Source organism: Neopelma chrysocephalum, unplaced genomic scaffold, assembly GCF_003984885.1.
Source record: "Neopelma chrysocephalum unplaced genomic scaffold, ASM398488v2 Primary Assembly neopelma1_44, whole genome shotgun sequence".
In the NCBI taxonomy this organism is placed as follows: Eukaryota; Metazoa; Chordata; class Aves; order Passeriformes; family Pipridae; genus Neopelma; species Neopelma chrysocephalum.
Window position 1 is genome coordinate 5,879,371 of NW_020897703.1, and position 22,229 is coordinate 5,901,599.

At 37.6% G+C, this 22,229-nt stretch overlaps 1 protein-coding gene across 6 annotated transcripts in view; it reads right to left on the reverse strand.

Moving 5' to 3' along the window:
* RFTN2 (raftlin family member 2) overlaps positions 1 to 22,229 on the reverse strand; it is a 36,644-nt gene that overhangs the window by 5,194 nt on the left and 9,221 nt on the right. For 3 of the 6 annotated variants that reach the window (XM_027678183.1, XM_027678185.1, XM_027678184.1), the window contains exons 3-9: positions 21,233 to 21,344; positions 19,386 to 19,698; positions 16,254 to 16,454; positions 13,138 to 13,259; positions 11,977 to 12,080; positions 5,486 to 5,564; positions 124 to 397 (exon numbers count right to left, since the gene is read on the reverse strand). In XM_027678183.1, the coding sequence (XP_027533984.1) occupies positions 128 to 397; positions 5,486 to 5,564; positions 11,977 to 12,080; positions 13,138 to 13,259; positions 16,254 to 16,454; positions 19,386 to 19,698; positions 21,233 to 21,344 (1,201 nt within the window). In that variant the 3' untranslated portion in view covers positions 124 to 127. Of the gene's footprint in view, positions 1 to 70; positions 398 to 5,485; positions 5,565 to 11,976; positions 12,081 to 13,137; positions 13,260 to 16,253; positions 16,455 to 19,385; positions 19,699 to 21,232; positions 21,345 to 22,229 lie in introns of those variants that run through there. The other 3 variants (XM_027678182.1, XM_027678181.1, XM_027678186.1) reach the window with 1 other exon arrangement.

The window sequence follows — 22,229 nt, forward strand, 5'->3', positions numbered from 1 at the left end:
ACAATACAAAATGAGTCTGGGCAAAGTCATAGGATTATATCAATGCATTTAAAGTAGTATAATTTTTAAAAAAAAATCCATTTGTGTGAATTATGTACATGTCCATCTGATGCAGTTACTTACTTTATCACATACATGTGACCTGAGTGACTCCATCTTCCTGGTCATATTGTCCATCATCCAGTTCCCTTAATACTCCATCACTGCTACTGAATCCTGGAAAGCCTCCATACTGGGAGGATCCCTCCTTGATCCAACATTGTTTAGAAGGAGATAGGTGAAACTCGCCAGGTGGTTGTCCAATTTCTGGAGGGCAAGAAGTAGCTGTGTCTAATCCAACACTTCTGCTAGACACTTTGCTTTTTTCCTCCCCAGTAACTTGTCTTAAGGATTTCCTCTGGAATACAAGAGATGTTGAAATGTTAGCTTATTTAGGGGAAAAATACCCCCTAGCCAAATACTTTGCAATGCGTTGTGCATGGATTTAATGTGAGCTGCATTTTAACACAAGGCAGCATTTAACACTTTCATTTAAACTATCAACTCCTTCAGAGAAAAAAACCTCCAACAGATACATGTTTGGTCTCTATAAATAAACTTCGAGAGAGGAAAAAAAGATACATAGTTTAGATTCAAGAAAGCACAAATGAACGCTAAGAAAAAAATACTTCAACAATGCTCAATTCTTATGCAGTACTTGGCAGAACCAGACCAATTTACATGACTTAGCCCACTCTAAAATCAGCTCTTTGAAGAAAGCATCATTTCTCTGCCTAACATACATGACTAAAATAACCTGACTCTGACACTTTCTGCCACAGATACACGTGCTGCCCTTCCTTGTGCTCTGCAGGGAAGAGTGCTGGCACAGCCCCTGCTGTCAGCTGCCTCCCACCTGCAGCAGTCCCAGTGCCCAGAGGGGTCAGAAGGCCTGGCAGTGTCAGCTACAGCTGACAGCTCCACCACCTCCAGCTCCCACTGTAGGCAGACATTCACTCTTCTCCACTCACAGACCTACAAGCCACCACATACAGTCTCTGGCTACTGCCCTCCTCTGCAAGCCATTCCGGTTAGTCAGTGGATGTTGATCATGTTCCTGAACACAGCTCTCTCTGGGAGCTTCAACACCAGTGCAGTGTTTCATAAAAGTGTGAGTTAAACTCCACCAATGCTGAACTCTGCAAAAAGAGTGTGACCTGACCACTTCATAGCACTGAAGATACCCCACTGATCCATCTCATGGTGCGACTGAGAAGCTTTCCCATCTTTCCAGTTCTGCCCATAAACATCTTCAAAGGCCTCCTCAGATAATGGCACATTCCTTGAAAATTGCATTCAATTCCCATGGTGAACCTACACGGACAGAAGTCAGTGGCTGTTCTGTACAGCCATTTGAAATGAGTTCTACAGAATCCTTGCACAGGAAGAACCTGGTATAAATACAGTTTGACATTAGTACTGGGATTGCCTGATATCTTTCTTGTTGAATGATGCATGTTGTTGAACGATGATGGTTGCCAATGTCAAAAAAGAAAGTAAGCAGATTGTGATATCTGCAAACAAGAGACTGACCAGACTACGCCAAGGGTCCTCTGAGCAATCACAAATAAATAAAAGGTTTATTTCATTTCAGCATCAGGAGCTACCTGAGTTACTCAGATCTATGCTGATGCAGCTGCTCCAGAGACAGTGTCAGTGCCTTGAGCCACAACAGAGGAACACGGTCAGGAAGGCAGAAGTGCTAAGCTAAGCTGCCTGCTTGGAGCCCTGCTCTCAGCCCAAGCACTGCTAACACAGGAGGCGCTTGCCAGGGACACAGCCCTGCCCACAGAAGGAACACATCCAGCTACAAAGGAATCCAGCCTCAGCACAGAGCTGCATTCCAGTGCATGAAGGACACAAGCACTCTTGCACAAGTGCAAGCACTTTAAAAACAAAACTACACCACAACTGCTTTTACCATGCTTTGGCAAGTTTGTGCCTCTCTTCTACACATTTCTGAGCTTTTTCTCAAACCCTTTTGAAACAGTAAAAACAATGGACCGTGTGGCTAAAGGAAATGTATGTAGGGAAGCTGTTACAGGAGACATTGGGAAATCAGGCTAAGGGGAAACAGTGTTGCCTCAAGAGAAACAAAAGGAAATAAGTTTTGCCTGGATGCCACAGCAAGAGAATGAAGAAGTCTCCTTAAGGGAAATAAACAAAGAAATGAGAAAAGAAAAAAATCAGAAACCCCTCAAGCACTGCATGGTTCAATCTGGCATCTCCTCTTCTGAACTCTTTTCTTTGAAAAGCAAGTGATATGTGATAAACAGAGTCTACTGAGACAGTACAGCCCTTGTAACCCAAGAGGCTTTTGAACCATTACATAAATCATAAGCCAGTTCATAACACCCTACTCCAGGAATATACAAGAAGGCAGAGATGAGCTGCAAGGAAACAAAATATACCATCCTCAGAAAAGAGATCCGGTGAGATTAAGAAACCAGATAATAGCAGAGTTCCCCTCAATTCTTACTGAAGCAAAATTTCCTTTAGAAATAGCAACGCTAATTTCAACCCAACAATCAACAAATATAACCCTGAGTACACAAAGCACCCCCTGCTCTGTGTTGCCACTCTCCAGAATGCAAGTCCAACAGCTGTACCTGCTTATGGGGCAAAGCTCCTGCCACGGCCAGACCCTCCTGCACTGTGGAGAACCAGAAAGTGATGTGACCAAGGCACTGGGGCTTGACAGCTGTGTTTGAAAAGGTCTGTATGAGGCTGCTTTCTTATTTCAGTAATGAAAGAGCCTTGGTAGCAGCATTGTTCTCAAGGTATCTGAGCTGCAAATATGCTAAAGGTGTGCTTAAATAAACAAAAGTTGTGATGCAATGTTTTTTAACTTAAAAATTTCAGATATCTGAAGTATTTCTGTGTTTCAAAAACACCCTAAGTCATGGATACCAAAATTTTTTTAGTAACAGCTTTTATGTAATATGAACATCAAGGAAAAGATACGCACTACAAAAAAAAAAGAGAAGCGTCATGCCAAACAATATACAATCACAGGAATTAAATGTTTTTATAAAAATGTTTGCAAGGGTTCAATAAAATAGTCCAGCTGTGTTGTCAATGTCCAGGAGATTTTTAAGTAAAAGTTATTTAAACAACAACAACAAAAAAAAGTCTCTAGAGCAGAAGGGAACGCTTCCAAATTTCAGTAGTTTATTTTCTACCTGAAATCTAGGTACTTAATGCAAAGCTATCATTTCATTCTATACCAGTTTGGTATTACTAACAAATCCATGGATTTAGATTGAAATGAAAGTAATAAGCTGTTTGCCGATTCAAAAATTTTTGTAAAAAAGCAATGAAGTAAAAAGATGAAAATTTAAGGGAAAATGAACATAATTGGCAAAACAGAAGGAAAAATGTTACTCTGCTAAATGTTTCAGCTTCAGCTCCAGTTACCTATTTATCCCATGCTAAAATTACCTCATCATATTGAAATTTCCTGGTGGAGAAGTAAAACGTTCACTGGTACTTAAAGAGCACATTTAGATATTAAGTTTGTTCAGATTTTAAACACAGAAATCCTGATGTAAATGGTTACACATCAGCTACTTCTTGTTTACTTCCAAAGTCAAAGGTTTCCTATTACAACAAATAAAAGAAGAACTACAAAAGACACCATTTTATTTGTATAAACCAAAGCTGCTCATCACCTCGTAACTGGGTGACAGGATTTAAGATTTAAACTGTGAGTAGTACAATGCTTCCTGTTTTTAATTTAAACCACATCTCAAAGATTCATCAGTTCCTCAGACTGTTTTTACAGAACTGGTTTGTACTACATCTCTTGACAGAACCAAGTCTTAATCATTCTAACTTGTGACAGATAGTGATGCTGCCTTTTAAGAGACACTTATAGTTAGAAATAACATTATGTCTCACCAAGGGAAGAGTTCTCATATCAGGAATTCAGGCCTTTACTATATAGAGTGTTAAAAACGTAGGAAAGCATTATTTTGTTTTATAAGCACTGACATTATGTTCCACATTTTTACAATATTGGTATCAAAATTGTGTTCCAAAACATACTTTCAGAAAAGCATTAGGAAGGAAAGACTACAAAGTCAGGCATGAGAGCAGAAGATCTGAAAGCTAAAAGCTGAAGATGCTTTGTACCTAGAAGGTGGTTAAAGGACAAAAAATTCCACTGGCAGAATTTAGAAGAGGGTATGAATGGAAGAGAAGATTAAAACACTGGCAAGGAAGACTACACAGAACACTGAAGAGAAGGAGAACCTCCAGTTAAGCAAATGAGAAAATAAATTACAATGTTCAAGAACTAGATGGGAATTGAGACAAAAAAATAAAACAAGACTTGAATCGTGCATGTTGAAAGCGGTTCTTTCAGGCATGGAAGTACTAATTATCAGGGGACACAGTGAGAGGGAAGTTAGACTGGAGATAAGCAAAAGCTTGGAGAAGAACAAAAAAAGGAAGAGCGTATTTTAGAAACACTAAACAGAGGAAAACACAGATGACGGTAACAGACTGAATAGAAAGTAAAAGACAGAAAGATCAAATATGAATGAAGTTTAGAGACTCATAGAACTATTTATATAGGACAAAGAAGCAGCTAGGTATCACTGCCTTATAACAGTATATAAGCTTTGTAAAGTTTGGTGCTGGACATAAGCAAAAACATTCATAGTTTAAGACTGCTTAAGACTACCACAGGAAAGCCATGTTGAATAGAAAAAGGTGGAACAGCTATTGAAATCCAGAAATAACCACCATGGGATGTCAAAAGCTGCAGCAAAGAAAAGCCCATCAGCAGTTCATCCCTCGCTGGCACAGCAGGATTTACTGCAGCACTGTGCAGGTGCAGTAAGTGCTGTGACACTGAGCAGAATTGTGGTGACTGAGTTACTGAACCCTCAAAAAGCACTTGATACAACCTCTATTATGGGAGCTTCCCTCAAAAGGGACAAGAAGGTGAGGAGGTTCAGCTGCAGAGTTTTAAATCCTGTCACACATTTTCAATAACAGCCTTCACCCTGTTAACCTGCAGATTGCAGTATCCCTCATCTTGTACAGCTTGACACTTGTTTCTTTTAAAAGTGTGAAAGTAGATATTTTGGAGGTCAAAATACTTTTTTATGTGCAACAGATACAGGATTTCAATCAGAACATTCAAGACTTCCTAAAGACTCCAAAGAAAATACTTCCAACACAGACAACTTCTTCCACCTGAGACACAGTAATTTCTTAGAACAAATAACACATTTTCAGCATGCTTATGCTTTTCTCCATGGCTTCACTCAAGAGATAATGTCTGAGAAAACACATAACAGGTGAGTTCTGCAAAAGCCCTCCACAAACTTGAACTGGTAATGAGTGAAATCCTATTCTACTATTTCTTTCCCCTATTAATTGACAAGTCTAGTTTCTTTCCATATCTTACCATTATATGAAATACTAATTTACTCACCTCTGGTGTCTGGACAGCAGAACTCCACATAACAGGTCTCTGAAGAAAAATTACTTGCTTTGTAGCGAGATTTCCTTCACTAAAATGTAAAGAAAATAGTTTCAATGTTTTAATGGCAATAATTGTCCCTAATGCATTCATACCTTTTAAAGTCAACTTTAAGTTGTGTGTATTTAAGTCCAAGAGTAAGAAGAGGGCAGACCACAAAGCATTAATCAGTTTATTAATTCCTGAACAGTTCTGTAAACATATTAAAAAAAAAAAAAGAAGTATAGAGTTGGGTTAAGGTGATACACATAAAAATATGGACAGGCCAATAACTTGTATTACTATGACTGGAGTTATTTAACATCTACTACCTATTAATGCCACAACAACCAGGCACAATCTCAACAGATCCACAGCTTCAACAAATATCTCAATACTTCGTGGCACAAAACTTGGGAATTACCATTCTTTACTGCTAAATAAAAGTTGTTTTCTGGTTGTAACATATCTAACTAGCACAGAGGGTTAAGCTTGCTGTCTCCCCACCTATGGATAAAAGGACTTGGCTCAGTTTTAATAAGCTCTACATCAACAATAAGATAAATGACACTGGTTGTTTTGTATGAGGGAGCCTAGGAAGGACTAGAGAATATTTTATTAAGATAAATAAAGGGAAAAAAAAGAGCAACTTCAGTCCTGGAACTTTTCCAGATTTTAATGCTGTTATGGTACACATATAAAGCAGTACAGGTGCTTTTTTTTTTCCCCAGAAAGAAATACTTGTAGAATAATAAACAGGATGAGGTGAAGTTTTTCCTCAAGACCTAATCAGATACTATTGATATGATGTTTCAGAAGTATTATGCTCTTCGTAGTGATAAATATATTAAAACTTGCAGAAGATGTATTTTCGTTATTTTTCCACCAGAAATACAGGTCAGCACATTGATAGCACATGTACTACAAAGCCCAACTCTGTGTCAATGAAAAAGTGCAAGAATTTCAAGACCAGAACTCCAGATTAAGAGTTTAAAAAATTCCAGTGCTCTTCTAAATATCAGATACTACATTTTTATAAGCTCTTCTCTCCCCAACTCCTGCTCCTGGGCAGTATTCAGCAAGAGTTTTATGCATATAAAGGAAAACCACTGAAATACTTCAGTAAAAGGGTGACTTCAGATTTAAGAGTGCACTAAAAACAAGTAGCAAAATAGAAACACCAAAGAGACACAGTGAGTTCATCTGAAATATTTATGATTCTACCTATTCTATCAATCATAAAATAGTATTATTATGCATAACATTACAGAAAGAACTACTAAAACAACACAAGCTTTTACTTCACTATGAGTATGTTACAAGGTTAACAATCACATACCCAGTTTAGGTAACTGATGCGTGTTTCATGACAGGGCTGGGACTGAGAATTTGTTCAACATTAGGGACTTGCTCCAAGAAAAATCAGGGACTAAAACTGTCCCTATGAGCTCAGGAGGAGTTCCCAGCATAAATAGCTACTCAGTACACATATACTCAGATCAATGGCTGGTGATGATGGGTTTGTGATTGTGTTTGGCCCCTCCCAATCTTCCTTTCAGTCCAGCTGAACTCAGGTCATGGCATATCTTTGCACGTCTTCCTTGGATGAGAACAGAGAACTATCCTAATCTCCAGCTAGTGGGGGACACAAGAATGTAGGAGAGCAAATTCATTCATTTCCTTAAACAAGGTTTCCTGCTCCAAGAGTCTCTACCTCACTATTTGCACTCATTAAAAGAAAACGTGTTAAGACTTTATGTCATTACAAGTAAGTCCACAATCCTGCAACCTTATTCCACTTGGCTAGGTATTCTCCCTGCCTCAGTTATGTCTGTTTTGATAATATCAACTGGGAAATCTCTCTTCTAAGCATGAAGGCTGAGCACAGTCCAGGGCATGGGGAAGAGCCTACGGCTTATTTTGTAACAGTGTCTGCATTCCTTCAGAGACAAGAAAAAACCCCAAACATTAAGCTACAGCTTGTACAAATTCTGCTGGAACAGAGAAAGGACATGATGGTGAGTAGACAATAAGTAAATTAACAATCTTCTAAGTCTGACCCTATTAAAATGCCGCACACGACAAAGCTGCTATGAGCTTAATTCACAAAGAACTCAATGACAGTGGGATTTCCGCAGAATTTAAATGAGAAAAAGTGCTTACAGCAAGGGAAGCTCAGTGGCTTCCCTCACATTTCCACATTCCCTCTTTGCCTCGTAAGTCAGGGCATTTTGAAAACACTGATTAAGTAGTGAGCCGTGATAAATTAATAACCAAAGTCAGTTTTTTGCACTGCACTGCCCAGAGTCTGCCTTGTCCATTTTCAGGGACTGCAGTAATCAGTGGAGGGAAATAAAGGTCACTGCAGAGTCAGGCTGCTGAAGCTTTTTCCTCTCTTAAGAGTGATGAAGAGCAACAGAGACTCTTTTGTTGAAACTTCAGCAATTTGCTTGTCTGCTTATGCTGGATGAGCAAAGAAATTTGTCCTCTTACATGTCTATATTTCTGTCCCCAAAAGCAAACATCAAGCCAGAAGCTCAGTAATACTCCAATGGCTCTGATTTTTACGGATCCATTTTTTTATGCATGAACATGTTATTTACAAAGCACTGCAAACAGAGGTTAAACAAATTTTTCTAAAAATGAACAAAAGGAATAAGATAATGAATTCTTTTTATCTATTCAGTTGTGGGGTTTTTTGCATTTCTCAAAATAAAGCTTTGCACTCCTTTGGAGCCACACAGCACCTAAACTTTCAGTCATGAGACTGACACCAGCTTGAGATACTAATCTTAAAGGATCCATTCAATGAAACATTTGAAAAACCTTAGAAATAATTCTAGTTTTCAACCCCTAACGTATGAAATCCTACAAACTCCTATAATATCATAATAAAACCTGCAGGAACACTACATTTACCAGTGAAGTATCTCCTAGATACTCACTAGACTTAACTCCTAAAAGGACTATTCATTTTATTCTTGCTATTTATCTGAACTTGGCATAATTACTATCAAATTCTTGTCTTGAAGACATTTACCAATTAAGTAACACTTGCATATAATACAGGGGGCTCTTTAGATCACTAATATTATTGTGGATCTATCAGGTGTTCTTTTATGGTCTGTTTTTTTTGGTCTAAAAATTTCTTTATTGACTGCTGGCACAGTTTAAATACCCAAGACACGGATGGATACAACAAATGTTGCATCACATGCATTTTTTTTCATGCTCTGCTTTCCCATATCCCCAGAGTAAAAAAAAAATCACTGTCAGGAGAGGGAAACTTCTATGCAATCTCTAGTGTGCTGACCAAAAAACAAACCCAAGACCCACAGTGCTTATTTTTCAAACAACACTGCACAAAATGGCCACTGTGAGTGTTTCAAGAGTGACATGTACACTCTCTTTGAAACAGTAAAAAGAGCTTTTCAGGGAAATGTTTCCTGCATCCAACATGATTTAGCCATTGAGGAAGGAATTGAAAGACTAAACTGGTGTACAGAGTGCTGCCCCTGCCTGAAACAGGACAGTGATGTGTGACATTCAGCTATCACATCGGCTTAATGCTCTGGGCATTTTATTTTATATTTATTTTTATTTATATATTTATTTATTTACTTTATTTTATATGTCTGTGAAAAATGAAAAACTTTAAACAACAACAAAACCACACAGGAACAGACATGACAGCCTGGTGTTTTTTTAAACTGTTTCAAATCCTAACCCTGCAAAAGCCTGAAAAGGAACACATCAGTGCATGGCAATCCTGTCACACCCCAGCTGGTCACACTCTTCATCTGCAGACAAGCAGTGAGCACAATGTCTAGCAAGACATCACAGAAAATTTGAAGTGATGGAAAGTTTTGCAATAAAGAAGAGGAAAACAGAATAGAGCAAAGTACTGCAGTGAGTAAAAATGAGGATAATGAAGATTTTATCTAAGTACTAAGTACTAAGACTCAACAAATTCTTTTATAAAAATAAATATGAAAACATGAATTTGTCAGATGATCCCAAAATGTTGTTTATTTTTTCAGTGTTCCTGAAGACTGTTAATATTCAGGCTGGGTTTTGAGGACAGAGTTCCAAGTCTGGCAAAAAACCCCAGCTGTTGAGCAGCATAAAGTATCCTTCTTTATTGAGACATTTAACTTGCATTCCTAGGATAACCCATCACCACCACCACTGTAATGGCATCTTTCATATCAGACACACAGTAACCATCCAGGAATTTCTTCTCTTTAAATGTCAACATCTATGCCTAAAAATAGTAGTTATCAATTGCTACTTAGCCCAAGAGGACAGGAAGATGTAAATTTTCCAACTCATGAATTCTCAATTCCTAATTAGGAATTCTTCTTCGTGGGCTTTTTCACATATTTTTGAAAAAGAAAATTGAATAGCTGTATATGAGATATCCTACAGACACACAAAACATGATTCATCCCATTTCTTCCAAGAGTAACTCACAAGCCACAGTGGGATAACAAGTATTAGACAACTCATGCAGACTCCTACCCAACCATTTAGGCCAGAAAACAAATGCTTTTTATTAGTCTGAATTATTTGAGTGTGGATACAAAATGAATCCAGCTTCAGATTTGGCCAGGATATAATCCCCTTTAGCATGAACACTGCTATTAACGGGCTGGTTGTTTCACATCTAGGATGCAACACTACTTGAGAAATCTAACACTACTTTAATATTTTGCTGGTTGATACATTTTCTTACTAATTCAAATACTAACAGCTCTAGCCTAATCAAGCTGTTAGCCCTTTTTCCTATTTTTTTTTTCCTTTTAGCACTTGGATTTTTTCTGTGGGCCCTGCCTTTGCTCTGCAGTCTATGAGGTACAAAGCAGCACCATTTGTCCTGCTGCAGGCACAGACTGACACTCAGAGTGGTTGATCAGCAGCTGCTCAGGACATTCCTGACCCTGCTCATCCAAACCCTGCAGGGATGGGTTCAGTTACACTGCTTGTGGGACACAAGAGTTTGTAGGTTAAAAAGTCCCTCATTCTATGACTCACAGCACACCATGACTGCTAAAATCTCTCTCCCATTGTCCACTGACATCCTTCAAAGATTAGATTCAGATTGTGAAGACTTACTGTCAAGCTCTAAGATTTGGCTAAAAATTTCAGCTGTTTACAAAAGCCAGGCTCAGTAGTTCACATACTCTTACAAGTCACCATGTTCAAAGCTAATACATTTAGACTACAAAATTACTGAAGAAATTAAAGGAGAACCATTTTGGTTTGTATTCTGGAAACTGCTTCTTCTAGAAGAAAAGAAAACATACAGAGGCCCTTATTAAAAAAAAAAAAACACAAAAAATTCCACAGAACATGCCATATTGTTTTACCACTTCTTCTGTCTTTGCATTTAACCACTTGGTTAAAATCAACTATTAAAAAAAAAAAAAAACACAGCCAAAAAAACCTAACACCTATTTCCTGACCAGAAAAGCCTCCTTCTCACATGCATGAGTTGACTTAATTATGTCAAATCACTTGAACAAAACTCCCACTTTCTTGCAGGAGTTTTCTTAGAACCTTTCATTCACATCTTTTTCATGCTGTCTTGATTTAACACAGTGAGGTCTGGGATCCAAAGATTTCTCAAGTCATCCACTCTTTCCACAGTTGTTAGTGAGCCCTAAGCTGGGCTTCAGCACATTTGTTTTTGAAGCTTGGCAATCTTAATCTAATGGAAGAAAAACTTAAAAAAAAAAAAGATGAGAGAAGAGGGGCATTAAGAGTGCTTAATCCACTGCTTCATTTGCCCTTTTTTTAACTTGATACTGTGCTGAAAACCACAGTACTTTTTGGGGGGGGTTAAAAACGGAAGTCTAGAACCTTGTGGGGGATTCGAGTGGGCTATTTATCTCTTTAAGAAGAGTAGACAGAGTCCCCTCAATCATCTAAATAAGTATAACAACCAGAAAACTGAAATCCAGTAGTTTGGTACAATATTTGAAGTGAACCATAATGTCTATATTAAAGAAGAGAAACAGCCCCATAACTTGCTGAATTAGCACACTCCACTCTAATGTGCAATAAACAGTGCATGACTGTCTTGTGACATGACTTCTTCCATCACCTAAACTACTCATTCACCAAGGTCCTAAATTAGTGAAACATTTCAATACTTGTTTAAACTTGAAGTGCCTGAGTAACCTCCTTGCTGAGGACTGAGTATGTGGTAAAAAGTTTTCTAAATAAAAATCTTTTAATGTTTAGATTTACACAATGTATTTTAAGTTTAGAATTAGACTCACTGAAACCAGCAGACCTAAAACACCACAGTAGAAGACTCAACCATAATGGTACTTACATTTCAAGTTTTATATGCATTTAACAGTAGCATTTTCCTTCTTTTTACGTTTAAGGATGCGAGTAATTACTCGATAATTCTCAGACATGTACACCAAAAATGCTGTAATCTATAGTGTGGGTACCTGTCGTGTCTGACGATGGGTGTAGGCAGGACACAGGTCAGGAGCCATCCAAACTCAGCCAGCGTGTGCAATAAAGGTCCATAATCTGTTTTAATTTCACACCCCTACATTAATAATTATAAAAAGTAGTAAAGAGACTCTGTACAGATTTTATTCACATTTCTACACAACTACAACTCCTCTCTCACTTTTAGTGGGACGATCCTTTGAGATGACAAACTGTTGTTTGGTGGACATTCACTATTTCAAACTGAAAACAATCTGAAAGGTCATGACTACAAAACCCAAGGAAAGCAATTTATTAACATTAGGTATGAGCCCTGATTCAGCAACAAAGCACATCTCATTTGTCCAGTTTGTCACTTTGCTAAATTAGTGCCAAAACTTTAAACACCATATTAGGTGTCAATTATGTATTTGTTTTTACTTTAGATATGAAGAATAAGCATCTCACCTAGCACTATCATCAAGATTTTGGTGAGGTTTTTTTGTTTGAGTTTTTTTAACATACAAGCTCTATGTTAATTCTTTTCACATTGGTAAACATATTATCATTAGATATTTCAAAAGTAAGCCCTTAATATCCTCCAACAATGACTAATTTCAGATGTCATTGATGCAATAATCCTATAACTTTAAAATATTTTAAAAAGTATTTTTATTGCTGTAGCCTGCTACAGTTATTAGGAAAATCCAAGTATTTCATATTTAGCAGTAACATTTTAATAAAAATATACATCTGAAAGCCATAATTAATTCATTATAATTTTTCTCCTGTTTCTAGTTCTAGCTATCTTCTTCCTCTTCTTATTTAAAAATACTTCACATTGTCAGTGTGACCTGCACTTGCTGGAATTCTATCTAAAATTGGTCTGAAACACATACAAAAAACCCCAGAACATTTTCTTTGGTGGTTGTATTTGTTGGTATGATCATTTGTAAATGGCAGGCCAGAATCCTTTCAGCATATTTCTTTTATGTACATTTACCAATGGCCGCAAACCTGACTTTATTTTTATGATTCAAGGCTTGAGTTTAGCCTATGCAGGTGGCTTCAGGAAACCATCCTGAACGTTTATCTAATACTGGTACAAGCACCCTAAGGAAAAAACAAGAAAAATAGAAGTAGGAAATAGCATTGCTAAATAATCACCAATTTACCTCAATGACTGTCCATTGTTCAACAACTATTGCATCATTTCCTTTCCTGCTAGAACCTGGAACCCCAGCACCTTCTTCTTCATAGATAAATAATCCCTCTAAAGATTTGGGCAAATAGTCCCCTGTGAACATAAACAGAAACAAAGTTTTAGGTTGATACACTACTAAGAGATGTATGGGATGTTTCCCCCCCTCCTCACTGAACAGTCCTCTAAAATAAAATTAAATGAGTTAGCAAACTCAAATTTGTGGTTATTTCTGCATCTAATTACAACTTGGAGTATGCAAGTCAACTTAATACTCAAATCCCTTTTTTTCTACACGAATTGATCTCTGAACAATTTAATTTTCTCAAAAGCATTAACCCCTTCCATGCTCCAATCTGAATTCCAGTTTCCTGTATTCAACATATCTCCTGCAGAGGATGGGCACAAACCCTCTTTACTCAACCTCAATATCACCTGCCTGTCAACTGTGGCTTCTGGTGTGGTGGCAGGGAACAGAGATAAGTGAACCATGAAGTGCAAAGCCAAACTATCGCTACTTGCAAACATAAATGGCCACAGGAAGAGCCTGAAACACAAGTAATTGTAAGAAGATTCCTGATGGGAAGGAAGTTTCAGAGCCCAACTCCCTGACTCACACGTCAAAGCCCGACAGTATCCGGCTGGCCCAAACTAAAGCTGTGCATCAAATATTGGTTCATCTTCTGGTTTTGCTTCTCCCAAGAGCCTCCAGGAAGCCTTTTGTGGAGATGTACCTTGACAGCTGACTAACTCAAATTTAAACTAAACTTAGACATTAAAATTATGTAATCCTCAGAATACCAGAATCCTCTCCAATACTGGATGAGGTATGTTATTGCCTGGGCATTAAAGATGGGGCAGTGCTTCATACAGAGAGGAGCAGACAGATCTTCTCTATGTGAGGAATGGGAAGACTGTAAAACTTGTTGGACAACAGCTGCAAAGATTAATTTCAACAGCTGCCAAAACCAGCCCTCAGTGAACTGTAACAGATCTCCAGAGGGTTCTTTTCCAGCACTAAAAAAATCTCTGTATTGAAAACCAGGAGTCTGAATTCTCACCTCTCTTCCCCCCAAGGAAATTTTCTTCTTCCACTGACTTGAATAAATAGGAATAATAATTTCAGAGCAAAAAAGATGACTACTACAAATTGCATCATTAGACTGTTTATGTGCATAAAATATGCAGTCTGAGAGGGACTAGCTGCCAAATTCCATCTGAGGTAAATCTGTGGATGAGCTTGTGCCTCTGACAGTCACTAAATTTACTTTATTGCAGAGCTACAGAAATGCAGTGATTCACACTCAAAACCACAGAAAACACTGAGAATTGAAGACTTGTCATTGTTGTCAGGATTTTGTTTTTGAAGAACCTACATAATTTAGCTTTTAAAGATTATGTTTTACTTTTTTTTATTTAAGCTCTGTCCTGCAAAGGAGATGGTGAGTGCATATTATTTTAAATCAGGATTAACAGAAAAAAGCATAAGACACAGTAAATATAACAACTACTCAAAGTCCTAGTAATTCTGCCCTCCTTGTATAATTCATATAAAAGGCAGACAGTGACTTATGAAAGCGACTTTGACAATTAATTATCTAATGCTCTTGATAATCAGCCCAAGCATTGCAAAAACTGTTGAAGGGCCCTGAAACTTTTATAACCAACATTTTACAAGACTTTCCTCCACTGCAGCCCTTTATTTTGCCTGCTTACACTGAACTGCCGTAATTAATTATACAGGAACAACAACAACTTGCAACTTAGTACAAGCAAGACATGTACAAATTCAACCAAAGTATCACCCTGGAGAAGTATAAAGTCTAGGTTTATTTTAACAAATGTTGTTTGATAGCAGTTAATTGTTTCAGAATTTATTAATCAGGTCAGTTTGCCTTGATCTGTACCCCTAACACTAGGGTACCACCATTTTCTTCCAGTTTTTTTTCCAGCAATTGTACAACAGTCAGTAGCTTCCTACTATTTTTTGCAACAGTTAATTTCTGGCTTTCAGACAAATTCAGTTTAAATAGAAATGGAATCTCTCAATTATGTATCTTACCAGCAACAGTTTTACAGTTCTAGATACTCTGGCCAACAAAGAGCTGCTTCTGTTGTCACCAGTGGTACAGCACTGACCCACAGCTCTGCCAAAAGGCAGGATTTTGGGCTCAGCATGGTGTGTCAGTGGCACTACTGACATCAGGCTTGCATCTGTTAATCAGGAGGATGAAGGCTAGGAACTCTCAAAGAGCTGGTAGGATCTCTCCAGAAAAAAAATGGGTATCACACTGAAACTGGCAGAATGAAGTAAATTTGAAGATCCTGTGGTACAGAGGTCTATCATTTTCATTGCTCTATTATATCAATATGACTGTCAACTGAGCTGGCAGATTCCTGCAGAAGAGCACAGGAAGCAGGAGGGATCAGGGAAGACCTCTCTCCCAGCTGTGTGAACAAGTCCTGGAGGATCTGCCTACAGTTGAGTGCAAGGACAGAAACAGGTTTCTCTACTCCCTACACGTGTCCACATCTGACCAGAACAGCAAATTTTAATGCAGTTTGGTGGTTTGGAAAGAATTTTTAAGCCCAGCAGAGAGCTGAAGAAAGTAGGAAGCACAGAAAGTCTAACTTGAGTTTAATGGTACAATAAGGTTAATGAGAACTCAAGGTGCTCTTTTGTCTCATTAGAAATATTTGGAGTGCAGCACAGTATCCACAGAGCAGCAGAACAGGAACATCACAGAAACATCCATCTAATGATCTCCCCCCTGCCATTACCTTTTCCTTCAAGAAACCAAAACCAAACTAAAGTTTATTTTGTTTTATCACTACACTAGTTTCCTGCTTTGGAAATTCTCAATTTGATACACCAAAACAGAAATTTCAATTACTTAAATCTCTAATTGGCCAGAAGACAAATTATTCCCTTTTTAGGTATCAGATTCTACAAAGTTACAATATACCATCTGAACATGTTTACATACTGACCTCCATACCAAGAAACAAAATGTGATCTTATTTTTTTCCAAGTCATGTAGTTCTACATAAACAAGTAAAAGCTTTATTATATTCTGGGACTTCACTCACCTTTAGAAGATTCCCAGTGTACAAAAGAATCGATTAAGGACAATCCTTGTTTATAATAAAATGTAGTTAATTCTAGCCAGTCTGCTTCCAGAGTACTAACAACTGGCCCCTTCCTTGTTACTTTCATAGACAAAACACCTTCATGATAGGTCCAGCAGGTGGAATCATCATCAAAAACATTGAAGACTGTATACAGCTTGTCTGACAAAAGAGAAAGGAAGAAAAGTGAACCTCTCAAAGACAGTGCTCCAAAATTAATAATATTACTAATCTCTTATTTCCATGTAATTTTTTAATTCTAAGCAGCAGCTTTAATAACTGTTTCCTGATGTGTCTGTGCTCTGCTTAAGACCTAAACACACTCAGAACAAGGTGTGAGGGGAAGTATGCTTTGGGATACAAGGAAAATGTGAACTTACTACACTTGGGCTGCCACTGGACCCTCTAGGTAGGTGGGTTTTACATAAAGAAAACATACAAGAGCTAAGAAGAACCCAGTGGAAACAGGTTTCATTTCTGTCACTCATAAAACTTCTGGCTACAAATATTTGAAATTATAATAACCAATGACAATTTTTTACATTTGTAAACATAAGGAATGTCTTGTACTGTATCAATTTTTACCCATTATTTTCTGAAGGTTATCTAAGTATGGTATTAGTTGCCTACTGGGGTTTCTCAGTAGTTACTGGTGATCATGCAAGTTAAGTATACAAAACCTACATCTCCTCAAATCATTTTATATGTAGGTATTAATACACTGCTGTGACAAAAACATTCAAACAAATATTGAAAGATTAAATTCACAGATCCACAGCATTTCAGGAAATCACTGGTGCAAGTTATCAAGTCCTAGCTATACAGAGGTGTTCCACAAATACGCTCATGTGTTTCACTGCTGTGGAGAAATAACACAGAGCAGTTGCCCAAAAATGTTCTCAGATGGTCTAATACGGCTGAGCAGCCTAAATCAATAAAAACCAACCTCTAAACATGGAAGTATTCACACTGCCAAAACAAAAGAACTTGGCTTAGATGACCCCAAATAAGAAGCTAGTCTCTCCAGGCTCCAGAAACAGAGAGAGATTTCCAAAGTAGGCTTTGTAGTGCAAGCAATCTGAATCAGCATCTGGAAGAACCCCTCTGTTCTGAGAAGTGTTATTACACCCACTGCAAATGACATTCTTTCCCAAGAATAAGGTAAATTCAGAACAAAATTCTGAACTTTCAGTAAGAATGACTCTTTCTAGTCATTCGAGTATAGAATTTTATTTTATACCCTCCACAGGTGGTTATATTAGTATAAATGTATTTATCCTGACAACCCTTAATTTCCTTTCCCATATACCAAAGTGAGATCATTTATGCTTCCAAGAAAACTGTTTTCCAATACATCTATTCAGTTGTTCATATCTACCAGAAGTTTGCCTCCACAAGCACTTTATTAGTAAAAATTTGACAGAATAAATCAAAAAGCAATGTAATAGTAAAAATTCATATGTTATGATCCCCAAATCTAGAACTTGGACAATTTGCCTCTTCTCAGCAGAGGTAAATGGAACTGGTATATTGACACAGCAGTACATAGATACACACTCATAATCAAAATTCACATCAGTTTTTTTTTTAAATGATGGTTACATACAACATATTCCAAGAAAGGTTAAGTTTCCAAAAGTTCTGCCTTACGAGCTCCAGTGACTTTACTATTTGACTAATATAGAGGAGCCTGGCATATCCTCTCTAAAGCTTTTTGAAAAGTTTCCTGAGAGCACTGCACGTAGGGGATGCACTGGTTCTAATCTACCTACTCACACCAGTCTGCACAAACAATACTCCTGAACAGAACCAGTTTTCCGCTTTTTCCTTGTGGGACTTCTGTTCTGCCACATATACCAAACCCACTGTTTCAAGATGTAAGAAAAGAATTGAGCTTTAAGAGATTATGCTATAAAGGCTCACTTGTAGAACTGCTTTTACTGAAGTGTTAAAAATAAGGACATTGATCATCTCAGTGCACAGTCATTCTTCTGACAGCCTACAAACTGGAGAGGCTGCTTTACTTTTAACAGGAAAGTGAAAAGGTTGCTTTTGAGAGCAATTAAAACATGTCTGGCCCATCAGGGAAGAACCTATTATGTCAAAATGCAGCCTGACATGGAAGTTTCATGCTGCCTGCTTTCCACACAATACTGTTTTGTGTTAGTTCTCAGATTACTTCTTCCTTTCCCTCTTCTCCTCTTAGCAGCCTGGAAGGCTCTGAGCTTGAGTACCAAAAGCCAGGCAATCTTTCACACAGACTACACTAAGCATCTCAGACTCTTCTACAACTAAAGTTGTCTACCTCTGCACCAACATTTTTCAATTATAATTTCTCTTCTAATGCTTACTTTTCTCTAGTAAATTCATTTTGTAGCAATTATCGACTTTGATTTCATGCTCAATGCATTATTTTAAGTGATCTCTTTCAGGGTGCTTCCTGAAGGCACGTTAACCAGAAAGAATCCATTATGAACGGATTTGTTTGCTGTACATTATGTGAGTTGGCCAGAAGCATGTAAAATTACAGCTCTGGCTGGAAGGGGCTCTCTCTGTTGTCAGCTTTGAAACAGGCACAACTGGAATCACAACATATTCTTGGAAATGTTTATGATTTAATATTAAGTGAAAACAATATGCATTTAGGAAAAGGTTTTATAACAATTGCATCCTTCTAAGAGAAAAGATTTTTACTGCCACATATTTGTTACACATATACCAAGCAAACAAACTACCTGCTGGCACCACATTTCAAGTCAGAATTACACTGTGGGCAATTCTGCGGGGGGTGTTGTGGGTTTCCCTTTTTATTTAAATTACAAACTAGAATTTTGACAGTACATTTATAATATTCTATATGAAAACTAAAGTATCATTTTAATGTATTACCACAGCTCACATACACAAAACAGAATATTTCTTTTGCTTTTTTAACTGGCAACTTCTTTAGAAATGCGTACGCATTTATATATGTATATATAGAGGCATCATCCAAAGCCAGTATTTGATAGAACAGCATGTTCTATTTTTTCCAACACCTTAACAGCTCAATAGAATACCTTATTTCTGCAATAAACAAGCAACATTTATTACCATCTCCTTTCCGTGGTTTAGAAGGGTTGAATTCTTTTCCGAACTGGAAGTCTGACTCCTCTAACAGTCTGCTTTCTCCTTGCATTTCCTCCTCTAGCCCACTCTCAGATGAATGACCACTCAATGTCCCCTCATTCCAGTTTTTATAGTTTTCATCAAAATTTTCTCTCCTGTGTTCCCTGTTTCTTCTGCCCAGTGTTGCTTCCAGCTCTGCACTTCCATCTGCGCTTGTTCCATTACAGGCTTTAGGCTGAGGAAAATGTTGCGTTACAAATCCCACAAACTTCTTTCCTCTTTTAGCAGCTTCGTTAACCTATAATACAACAGAAATTTAGCTGCAGAGTCATTTTAGAATTGCATGGAACTTCTTTAGAACTTCTATATGCATGTTCTGTTTAACTGAACTGCTGAGGACATGAAGACATAAAAGGGTACTACAGAAGGGTGGCTTGTCTTTGACACTCCTCATGCTTCAAAGTAAATGGAAGTTTTCCAGCACGTATCTGGAATCAGGCCAAGAAAGGTGGCCAACACTAGTACTGGCTTGAGGGCATACAAAGTCCTTCATTCAGAACAAACCCAAAGTATTATATTTACTGTGTCACAGAGATAAGCAGTATAGTGGACTGATAAATAGTATTGTTTCTTTAAACATATGATACCAGTCACGCTAAAAATACTGCCCTCCAATACTACAGAAATATCTCTTTGTCATGTGCCATGATTCATTACCCTCCAGTTCCCCTGGAGGCTACTCAACATCATTATTGAGAATACTGAAGGAGCAGAGAAAGGAGGGAGCTAGAAGCAAATAATCCTCTTCAACTCCTTCAGCCAGTGCTGTGTCTTTTTCTCTGCACTGAACTCTCAATCTACAACTAACATCTGTGCCACCTGTGAGATGTGTCTGTTCTTGGAGGTGTTGGTTTTTGTTCTGGGATAAGGAGTGCTGCCATTTAGGAAGGTGACCCCACTGCCATTTTGTGCTACGAGCCCCCTGTGATGGAAAGTTTTCCCAGGTAAATCCAAACACCGAGAACACTTTAAAATGAAATTATTCTCCCATACTACTTCTGTACCAAATATGCTTCCACGATTGCATCACTGCTCATATCAAGTGTGTTTTTCCTTTCAGTCTCTGGCTGGTACACTACACCACCAGCCTGGCAATAGGCACATAGTGTGAGCATGTAATGGAATCACACTAAAACTAAAATGCCTGCCAAAGTCAAAACAAGCCATTTAAAAAATTTAAGCAACTCTGATAATTTCAAAGATGATTAAAGATCTTCAATATGCTTTTTCCTCTACTACTTTCCTTGGCAACTAATGTAAGAGATATCATTAACTCTTGTAATAACAATAGTTTCCTGTTTCAGTAAGTCTTCAGTTTTGCAGAGGAAGTTAAACACAAAAAGAACCAGAACTAGAACTTGCATTCCAGTGGAACTTTAGTTTACTTTAAGTATGCAATGTTTTCAAAAGCCGTGCCAAGTAAATACTTAATACAGTTACTGCACATGTTGTAGTTCTGTTAAAGAACGAAAAAACCTTTCTTAGATACTTTACTCAGAATAACATGAAACTTCAGACATCACACAAGCATTTTATAAAAAGTGATTGAGTTGGGCTTGATTCTGCTTTAAGTGGTGTAACCAGTCAGTCTCCCAAAGCTTTACAGCAATCAACACCAAGTCCTACATTAGAAATATTGACTAGCGAAGAAAAAGAACTCTTTTCACTTTCAGAAAAGCTTTGTAGCTTTTATGAAATAAATGCAAAACTAAAAACTTACATGTATGATAGCAACAAAAATCTGAAGAAAAGTTGGAAAAAGCCTCCATTACCTTTTCTAACAGTTCTTTCACTACCTCATTTGTCAGTGTTTCATACATTAAAGGACATTCCTCAATCAGCAGCCTGGGGTGCCTTTGTCCTCTGGGTGCTGCATGCTTCTGGCTAGAACACAGAAAGAAAGCAGTCTTTGTCAGGAGTTTGCTGCTAACTTGGGCAAATGCTTGCATATAGAATTCTTTTCTTTTGAAACAGTTATGAAATCCTGACAATGCTTCTTCATACTTTTTAGAACTCAGTGGGTTTTAGTGTCTTGTTCTGTTTCTTATGCAAAGTGACAGGTATTGTGTTACAATGCCATGGTAAGAATATTAATATTTAACAGGAATTTCATCTGAAGGCCACTCATAGGCATCTTTTGGAAATTGAGCTTTACTGATAAACAGCTCTGCTATTGTAATAAATGCAAAAGTCTCTGATAATGCAAAAAATACAAATTTAAACTATAAATTCAGTAAGCACAAAACAGGTTTGGTTTTGTAGAAAACAGTAGGAATAGAAACGGTCCTTTTACACTCAACATGCTGCTGCTTAGTTTTTGTAACTAAAGCAGAGTTGCAGCTGTTGTATGAAACAGTACAGACAAATACTAGAAACACAATGCACAAACAATTACTGAGAGCTAGATAGTGTTTAAATCTCTCAGATTTAAGAAGCTGACAAGCTCTAACTTCCATTTCAAGTTATAGAATAATACTCATCATGTTTTATCTAAAACCAGTTGGATTACTACTCAGACAATTTAGTGTCTGATTTAGTGTACATAAATAATATAACGAGATTTTATTTGATGCTTCCTTCACATAACAACTTGAATTCAAAAGAAACATCAATGAGACCCACTGAAATATAAAAGGTTACTTTCCAGACAGTAGTCAGAGAAGGTGTATTTGCCTACAGCAAAACCAACAGAAGTACATATAGCACCTGTGTAGCAAACTGGGAAGCTACACCAAGTTTCACATGTAGGCTACAGGGTCTCACCACTCA